A 9,557-nucleotide genomic window follows, 5' to 3' on the forward strand; every position below is an offset into this window, starting at 1 on the left:
AGATTTTTAAAAATTCAAAAAACGATTTTACAATCACAACAGAATGACCGAAGGGCAGGGTTAAACTCAATCTTTTGAATTTTTGAGCCTAAAATGTTTATTTTATCAGTAATTTTAGCTGCCTTCCCTTACCCCTTTGCATTACCCAAGTGAAGCGCATTATCAGGTTTGATTTTGAGTGGTGTGTGCCTTCTTGTGCTGATGCTAAACAACCAGCAGAGAACAGGTGATCCCATTGACCTAGATGGCTCCTCGAACTGCATTGTGAGGCCTTTGAATCAAGATCTTTTGGTTCTAATAATGTTATCATGCATAAAATTCATTAAAAGGTAGTTAGCAGTTCTTCAGTGTAGCAGAACCATGGAATGCATAATGTAAAAACCACAGGTAAGCCAAAAAGCAACTCTACTTGGCTTTAGGACAAATTTAACTTCCCATGTAGGCTCTCTGATCAAATTCCTAGCCCTTCAGAATAACAAAGCTGTAGGGTGAAGACTGTGAGCCTTGGAGGTAACGGAAAACGTGGTCCCTGTGCTGCATTTAACCTTTCAGTCCCCCTTGTAACACTAAGCACGAGCCTCATCGTAAGCTTTCTTCCTAGGTAATGAGTATAACACAGTGAGAGTTCTCTAAAAGAACTTATCTAGGGGAGCCTAGGTGGCTGCGTCAGTTAAGCGTCCGACTCTTGATTTTGGCTCAGGTCTCCGTCTCATGGTTCCTGATTTAGAGCCTCATGTCCAGCTCTGCACAACAGCGTGGAGCCCACTTGGGATGCTCTCTCTGTCCCTTCCCAACTCACGCACACTCAGTCTCTCCCTCTCTCTCAAAATAAATAAATAAACTTAAAAAATTGTTTAAATAAAAGCCTTGGGGTTCCTGGGTGGCTCAGTCAGTTAAGCATCCGACTCTGGATTTCGGCTCGGGTCATGATCTCACAGGTTCATGGGATCCAGCCTCACGCCAGGCTCTGCAGCACAGAGCCTGCTTGGGATTCTCTCTCTCCCTCTCCCTCTCTCAAAAACAAATTAAAAAGCATTTAAAAATTTAAAATAAAAGAGCCTATCAAATAAAATAGCCTATCTAGTGTGATCTTGAAATTCGGGTATCTTCTTTTTCAAGTGCCGAGCTGTGGTGTCAACCCAACGCTTGGCAGCTAACAGGTCCCCAAGATTTATCAAAGTAAATCTGAATGATTTGGACAATCAACTACTAATGAGCCTCCTTTGGTCCCTGGCTCCTTGAGAACTTGATGACGTTCAATTATCTCATTATCCTACCCTTGGTTCCCATCCTCCCCGCCCCCCCCCCCCATGCCCTGTTCCAGCTGGGCCTTATAAAGCGTGTTTTCTCTCTCAGGTGGCTGGGGAGCGATACGTCTATAAATTTGTCTGTGACCCGGATGCCCTTTTCTCCATGGCCTTCCCTGACAACCAGCGTCCGTTCCTGAAGGCAGAGTCTGAGTGTCACCTCAACGAGGAGGATACCCTGCCACTGACCCACTTTGAAGACAACCCGGCTTACCTCCTGGACGTGGATCGCTGCAGCAGCCTCCCCTATGCCGAGGGCTTTGCTTACTAAGTTTCTGAGCGGCTAAGCGGCCAAACCCTAGAGCTAGCAGTTCCCATTCAGGCAAATGAGGGCAGTGGTTTTGTTTGTGTTTTTGGCTGTTCCTAAAGCTTGCCCTTTGAGTATTATCTGGAGAACTCAAGCTGTCTCTGGATTGGCACCCTTAAAGACCGATACCTTGGCTGGGGAGTGGGGACAGGGAGGAGGGGCAGAGAAACCACCAAAAGGCTGGTGCCTCAGCTCTGACCCTGACAAGGTTTCTGGGAAGAGATTGAAATGGAGCCTCCTTCTCATGGACAATATATGCAAAGCAATACCTTGTTCAGGTTAGTGCCCACAAACCAGGACGGAGTGTGTGACAATCTGCATTGATCACGGACTACTAATTGCCTTTACGTAGAAGGGCTCTGATTTGCACAATTTATTGAACAAGAAATGACAAACCTGTAGAAGAGTAGGTAGGCTACGAAGTCGGGGAGGCTCAAACCATGAAGGGTTAAAAATAGATCTTAAATTCTGGAGAGTTCTTCTAGCTCAATCTGAAATGTTTCCCCCTTGGTCTAGAAAGAAGGATGGGGGCGGGGGGGAAGTCAGAACAGCTGTTACCCACTCCATGGTTCTCAAATAATAAACCATTGCTACTCTTGGGAACCTTCTAGCCATGTGGTCACCAAGTAGAACAAGCCCCCTTTCTCTTCCCAGTCACACGGCCGTGTGTGGATGGCTTTCATTTCAGAAGGGTGATTTACACTTTTGACAGTATTTTGTTTTGCTTTGATTCGGGGGATTGTTTTGTTTTGGTGGTTGTTTTGGAAAAACAGTTTATAAACTGATTTTTGTAGTTTTGGTATTTAAAGCAAAAAAAAAAAACAAACCTTTTGGTAACTGCGCACTGCGTCCTTTAGCAGGGCGGTGCCGACCGATGAAGACGCTGCAGCTTGAAAGGGGCTTTGCTGGGGGCTTGCCCTTAGCAGTGTCCAAGCCCACTTTATTGCCTGCTTTGTGCTTTCTGCACCAGACAGCCTGACAGAACATTTGCACCTGAGTTGTACATTTTTGAGGTGTGCAGGGCAGCCTGGACACCCCACTGAGATTCTATGTGTATAGTTCCCCGCGTTCTCTAACACGCCCTCTCTGGAAAGCATATGTACATAATACATATCATGTCCATTTGAAACCTGGCCACCTGGTGGGAACCCTGGGGGTTTCCCCCTGGGCGTGACTGATGACAATTTCCATTTCATTCGTCTGTTTTGTTTCCTTCTTTTTTTTTTTTTTCCTTTAATCCTTGGACTTTAAACCCTGCATATGATTCGATAGGGTTTCAGATGTACGTGTGACACTGACAGGTAAAAACAGTGCTAGCGTTTTAGTTTCTTGCCACCTTCAAAAAAAAAAAAAAAGCTATTCTGATTGCTGTATTATATTGGAAAAGTTTTAAACAACCCAGCTAAAGCTATGTGAAAGTTGGCCTCGAAGTAGAGGAAAAGTTCTTAGGAGGTGGTGGTACCCTGCTACCTGCCCTGCTGGTAGGATTCCGTGCTTCCCGCGGCACTCAGCACGTCAGGAACGACTGCTGTTCTTCAAACGGGGAAGACCGTGCCGACACGGTGAGCGGAAGAAACGGGCTTTGATTTGTTTTCCTACGAATGGGGTGCGCTACCGTCTCAAACAGTCCCCCTTAAGACCAGCAGCATGTCTGTGAAGAGGGTCCTAGGGATAAGGGGGTGCGTTTTACAGCTCTGAAAACAGGAGGTTTTCCTCTATTGGAAGCTAATTAGCCCACAAAGGTATTGAACCTCTAGCTTGGGCCTTAATTAGCATTGTACTCTAATCAAAGGACTCTTTCCAAACCATATTTATAGCTCTCTAACCTCCACATAGTCTATATATAGATGCATATTTTACCCCCAGCTGGCTAGAGATTTATTTGTTGTAAATGCTGTATAGGATTTGTTTTTTCTTTCTTTACTTATCCTGGTTTGGGTTTTCTTTTTTTGATGAATTTACGCTGTCTTAGCAAGTATGAAAATAACCCTCTGTAGCCCGAGCTCCCCTCTCCCCGGCTGTAACTGCGTGGCCTGTGCTGTCACGGGACCTAGGATGGCGGCATCACCGTTGCATTCCCATCGGACTCATGCACCTCCCGGATGGTTTTGGTTTTTTTATTTGTTTTGTTGTTTTATTTTTGCTTCTTTTCCAGAGTGTGGAAAGTCTACAGTGCAGAAAGGCTTTAACCTGCCAGTTGATTTGAAATACTTTCCCCTGCGCAGGGCCGTATGCATCCTGCCAAGCTGCGTTATATTCTGTACTGTGTACAATAAAGAAGTTTGCTTTCAGTTTACCGAGTGCCTGAAACCTGCCTCTTTCTTGCCCTCGGTGGTCTAATTTTTTTTTTTTTTTGGTTCATTTATTTATTTTGAGAGAGTTCAGTGAAGGGGTAGAGAGAGAATCCCAAGCAGGCTCCACACCAGCAGCACTGAGCCTGACACAGGACTCAAACACGAGAACTGGGAGATCATGACCTGAGCCAAAACCAAGAGTTGGATTCTGAACCGACTGGGCCACCCAGGTGCCCCTCAGTGTTCTAGTTTTAAAGCAAGCAGAAGCCACCTGGCTTCCTCTCTCTCTCTCTCTCTCTCAATCTCTCTCCCCCCACTTCCATCCATTACCCCCCCCCTCAGATATTTAGAGAGGAATTAAAGGAACCTGGAACTAGTGCACAGTGCTCTTTGGCCTCACCTCCCCTCTTAAACTGTGGCTAAAAATTTGAGCTGAAGGAGTAGGAGGTAGAGAAGTCCTCTTCCCAGCCAGTGGTGAGCTGAGACCACCCCACCCCCTCAAGCCCACCTACCTGCCAACTCTTAGTAACAATTTTTTTTTAATGTTTATTTACTTTTGAGAGAGAGACAGACAGAGTGTGAGTGGGGGAGGGGCAGAGAGAGAGGGAGACACAGAATCCGAAGCAGGCTCCAGGCTCCGAGCTGTCAGCACAGAGCCTGCACGAGGCTTGAACCCACAAACCATGAGGTCATGACCTGAGCCCAAGTCAGACGCTTAACTGACTGAGCCACCCAGGCACCCCTCTTAGTAACAATTTTTTAAAGTGTAGCTCATGTTTGGACCCTGGGTTGTGTGAAAGATTACTAACCAGGCTAGGACTAGGGGTTCCAGAGTGATTCTAGCTCAGCCCCTTGGATACATACTTGAAAAAACAGTAAGAACCTAAGAAATTCTTACATACTAATGTTCCCCCAACAAGCTTTGATCTTAAGAAGTGAAATTGTTCCTAATTTTAAAATCAGGCTGTTCCCTTGAAAATTACAACAAAAACTTAGGAAGTTTTTTTCTAGCCTGTTTTTTTTTTTTTTCTGTTATTGTTGTTTGGTTTTAGCCGTGCAGCAGTAAGAATTTTTCTTCCAAGTTTGTCTCCTTCTTGTAGGCATATATCGCTTGGGGAAAGTGTGGAAGAAAAATACAGTCTGCAGACTGTGTGCAGTGCTAGGCCCCGTGGTGTTCTTGTTTCACTCTCTTTTCTGTACCTTCATGTGGGCTTTTCAAGACTCCTGTTACCATAGAGGAATAAGTAGAGCCTTTTTCCAGGCCTATAACAGAAGCCTTTCTGTAAGTTTATCTGCTATCTTTCTTCCACTGTTTTACAAGCCCTTAAGTGGAGAAACATCTGAGACTGAATCGGTGCACAGCCGCTTGAATCGGAGCTTGTGAGGAATGAATGCCTGCCACATAAACCCATTAGCTTCGACAGATTAAGAAAAGATGCTTGGGGAGAAGGCAGGGGAGCCCAGGACAAAGGGAGCTCTGCCTCTCCGCTTCACCAAGATAAGGCTCTGACAATCAGCTCCCCGTTATTCACGGGCTCATTATCCAGCCTGGGCCCAGACCCAGATCGTTAACCTAATGCGGGAGGTCACCAAACACTGGGCCGCCCTTCCAGTGTCGGGCGCGAGGATAAGGAAGCCCAGAAAATGTGAAGTTTACTCTTCGTCGAGGTCCCCTTTCATGAGCCAAGCCAGGCAAACAATGCTCACTCAGTCGTTAGATGACAAAGAGGTAGTGTGAGGGCAAAAGAATGTGGTTATGGGAGCCAGAGTATGTGCAGAATCTAAATTCTAATGCAGCTGGGACAAATGTAAACTAATGTGGAGGAAAAACACTCATGTACCCAGACGGTTGGAAACCTTAGACAATCCGTTGCCCAGTGGTGCAGGTGGCTGGAGCTCAGTGTGCAGCCTCTGAAACACAAGCAAAAGGGAAAAAAAGCCATAAAAATCATCAGTTTTAATAATACATATATATGGAAGCATTGGTTTTATTTAGCCTAAGCGCACTGTACTTAAAATAGGCGGTGGGGGTGGGCGTGGCATACAGACAAGCCACTGTGTCCCCGTCCCAGCAGATACACTCCTGTCCCATACACTGGTCAGTGAGCGACCGACCAGCCTTTCTTTAGCTCCTCCAGTTTAAAACCTGGCTCTACACCCAGGCCTTGGTTTATTGACCTTGGCAGTGAACCTCAGATAGCTAACCTTTGAATGGCACTTTACAGTTTACAGAGCACTCTTTCATCCCCATTATCTTTTTGGCAGGCTTTCTTAAATGGCAACACTTTGTTGAAATTGAATCTGAAAATACGGCTGTTAGCCTCCCCAAGTACTTTCTTGGATTGTCCACAGTGGCCACTGTGGGAAGAGGGCTACACACAGGGGTTCTGGCCCCAGCTCTGGGATTGGCTGGATTAACCAGATGATCTCAGGGGCATCCTGGCCTAACCTCCCAGGTCAGGGAGGGCACTGATGAGCTGCTACTTCCAGAGCTCTTAGGAGATATGGGAGAAGGAGTTCCTTTGGGAATTCAAGGCCAAAGGATGCCTGGGAAACACAGGTGCACAGGTTTAACAGTTAAAGACATTCTCCAGTCATTGAGGAAGCTCTGAAGACTGCTGAGTCCACCATTAAAGGAATATGTTTGTTCATTTCCCAGGCATCCACTGAATACCTACTAGATGCCAGCCACTGCTGGATACTGAAAATAAATGACTGAAGGTGGCATTTTTATATAAAGCCCTGTTCTTGACAACGATGATACATGCAATGACTCCTTAAATGCCCTACTCACCAGCTCACAGCTGCTCATACTTAAACACACCTGACACCATCTTATTCTGACCACATTGACCAGAGGCTGAGGTTGGGCATTTATCTACTGCCACTGCTGGTGGAGGGTTGTTCCCAGGGATGTTAAGTCCTTGGTGTACTTCCTACCAGGAAGAGAAGAGGGTAAGCCCAGATGTCAATGAGCTGGGAGCTGTTTGCAGATGCAGTAATGCAGGTGGGCTGCGGGGACCTGAAGCAGGTGTCGTGATGATTGCTATACCTATCTTCCACATTAGCAGGGCTCTCCTGGATGACCTTGTTTCTTTGTCTCCATACTGAAGGTGAGTGATTCTTTGCTTCCATCATTCCGTTAACAAGCATATATCAAGCATCTTTTTTGCATACTGCAATAGACGCTTTGAGGTGGGGGTGGGGGTCCCACAGTGAAACCCACCCTCCCCTTAAACGGCTCACAGGCAAATGGGGAAAACATTTTTCTACATGAAACTAGAATACAAGTTATAAGTTACTATTACTCATCCAATAAATAGTGCCTATTCTATGCCAGGCATCGCTCTAGGACTAGTGGAAGGAAAAAAATAGGGACAAGTCTCTGCTCTCAGGGATCTTACATGTGGGGAAGAGGGTAAAAACAAATGAAGCAAGTAAGTGATGACATGCATTAGACAGCGGTAAGTACTATGGAAAAAAATAAAGTGTGAGAGGGAAATAGTGAATGGTAAGGTGCATGGGTTGCGCTTATAGAGATATCAGGGAAGACTTCACAGTTGAGCAAAGACTTGAGAAAAGTAAAGTAGCCAGATGCACATCTGAAGCAAAAGCTTGTAGACAGAGGGAAGAGCAAGTGAAAGGACTTGAAACTTGAATATACGTGGAATATTTATGGAAAAGAGCAAGGCCTGTGACTCCAGATCAGAGTCACAGTGATGGGGTGTGTAGTAAGAAACAAAGGCAGCAAGGGGCACCTGGGTGGCTCAGTCGGTTAAGCGGCCGACTTTGGCTCAGGTCATGATCTCGCGGTCCGTGAGTTCGAGCCCCGCGTCGGGCTCTGTGCTGACAGCTCAGAGCCTGGAGCCTGTTTCAGATTCTGTGTCTCCCTCTCTCTGACCCTCCCCCATTCATGCTCTGTCTCTCTCTGTCTCAAAAATAAATAAACGTTAAAAAAAAAAAAGAAACAAAGGCACCAAGAATAAATTGTGGTTGTATTATCAAGGGCCATGTAGGCTTTTTAAGGACTCTGACATTTGCTCTATTCGTGTTTAACTGTTAGAGGTTTTGAGCAGAGCCTTGACATAATCGGACTTCTGTTTTAAAGGCTCGCTCTGGCTGCTGAGTTGAAAATAGATGGTAGGAGAACAGGGGAGGAAGAACAGCCAAGTAGTAGGCTAGACAGTAATCCAGATGAGGTGACATGATGATTTGGTCCAGGGCACAAAGAGGCCATAGTCTAGATATATTTTTCACGTAGAGCCAATAGGTTTTAGACGTATAGAGTGGGAGAAAAAGAGGAGTCGGTTATGGCTTCAAAGTTTCTTGGTCCGAGCATTAAGGAAGTGTGAGGTTGCCATTTACAGCTATTTATTGAGATAGAGGAGGAGAAATCGGGGGTGGGAGTGGGGGGAAGAACAGGTATCCTGTTTTGAACATATTAACTTTGAGGTGCCTATTAGAAATCCAGATGGGAGCATTGGTTTGGATATACGAGTCTAAAGTTCAGAAGAGAGATCCAAACTAGAGAAAGAAGTCATCAGTGTGTAAGAGAGTATATAAAGCTGAGCTGATGAGATCACTAAGGGAATATACCTAGATTAAAAGAAAAAGAAAAATTCACAAGAAAAGTTCAGGATGAAGAGGCTGAGGCGATGAAAAAGAACCATCAGAGGAGAAGGGAAAAAAGTGACTAGTCAAATAGTGATGATCAGAATGGTATTTCCAGGAGAAAAAAGAAATTAACATGGCTGATGCTTCTGATGTGTCAGTAGGGTGAGGACGGGGACTGAATTGGCAACCTGGAGGTCATAGGTTGCTTGTGCATTTCCGCAGAGTGAAAGAAAGAGACAGAACTGAATAATACAATAATACAAGGGGGGTTAAGTTTATTCTCAGTTGGAGGCAGAGATCAGAGAAGTCTCCATGGGTTCAGAATCCTGGGCTTGAGTTCAGCTCAGCCTCTCTCCCTAGTCTTTCTTTCCATTCCTTGACTCTCAAAGTCTGAAAGAGCCCTGGGTGGGCATCCCTCTCAGGTGTCTTGACCAGAAGGTACTGGGTGAGCCATTCAAGGATAAAGGAGGAAAGATTACTATGCTGTTACCACCATTTTTGCCATCCCTATGGGACCCTATTCTTGTTTTGTGCTCTTAAATTTCTTTTTTTGAAATGTTAACTGTTTTTAAATAACCTTTTTTTCATATTACACAATTAGCATATGTTCTTTGTAGAAAAACAGAAAAAAAGACCTTAGCCCAAATTTAAAACTATTCTGAGAACTCCACCTAGAAATCACAGTTAAAACTTTATTGTACATCTTTCCACATGGCTTTTCTCGGCACTGTTATTTAATTATAAAAATAAGGTCATGCTATACAGTGAACACAGTTTTGTCACTTATTTTTCCACACTGTAGTTTGAACATCTTTCCAAATCTGGGAGTATTTAATCATTTTTAATGCCTGCATGGTGTTCCATAGTACATAAGTATTACAGCATTTTTGAGCAGTCCCCTTGCTGGGAATTAAGGTACCATAAACATACATCCAAAACCAGTCCAAGTGTTCTCCATCCTCAAAAATCAAACAAAGAAACAAACAAAAAAAAAGAATTGGGGCTTTTTCTTGTGTTCCCAGTTAATAACTAAGT

General features: G+C 44.8%; 1 protein-coding gene across 1 annotated transcript in view; it reads left to right on the top strand.

Annotated features, from left to right (window-relative positions):
• Window positions 1-3,910, top strand: part of ETV5 (ETS variant transcription factor 5) — a 61,270-nt gene extending 57,360 nt beyond the window's left edge. The window contains exon 13 of the mRNA XM_043594662.1: window positions 1,357-3,910. Within this exon, the coding sequence (XP_043450597.1) occupies window positions 1,357-1,578 (222 nt within the window). The 3' untranslated portion in view covers window positions 1,579-3,910. The remainder of the gene's footprint in view (window positions 1-1,356) is intronic.
• Window positions 3,911-9,557: the final 5,647 nt, after the last annotated feature.

The sequence above is a fragment of the Prionailurus bengalensis genome, chromosome C2 (genome assembly GCF_016509475.1).
Source record: "Prionailurus bengalensis isolate Pbe53 chromosome C2, Fcat_Pben_1.1_paternal_pri, whole genome shotgun sequence".
In the NCBI taxonomy this organism is placed as follows: Eukaryota; Metazoa; Chordata; class Mammalia; order Carnivora; family Felidae; genus Prionailurus; species Prionailurus bengalensis.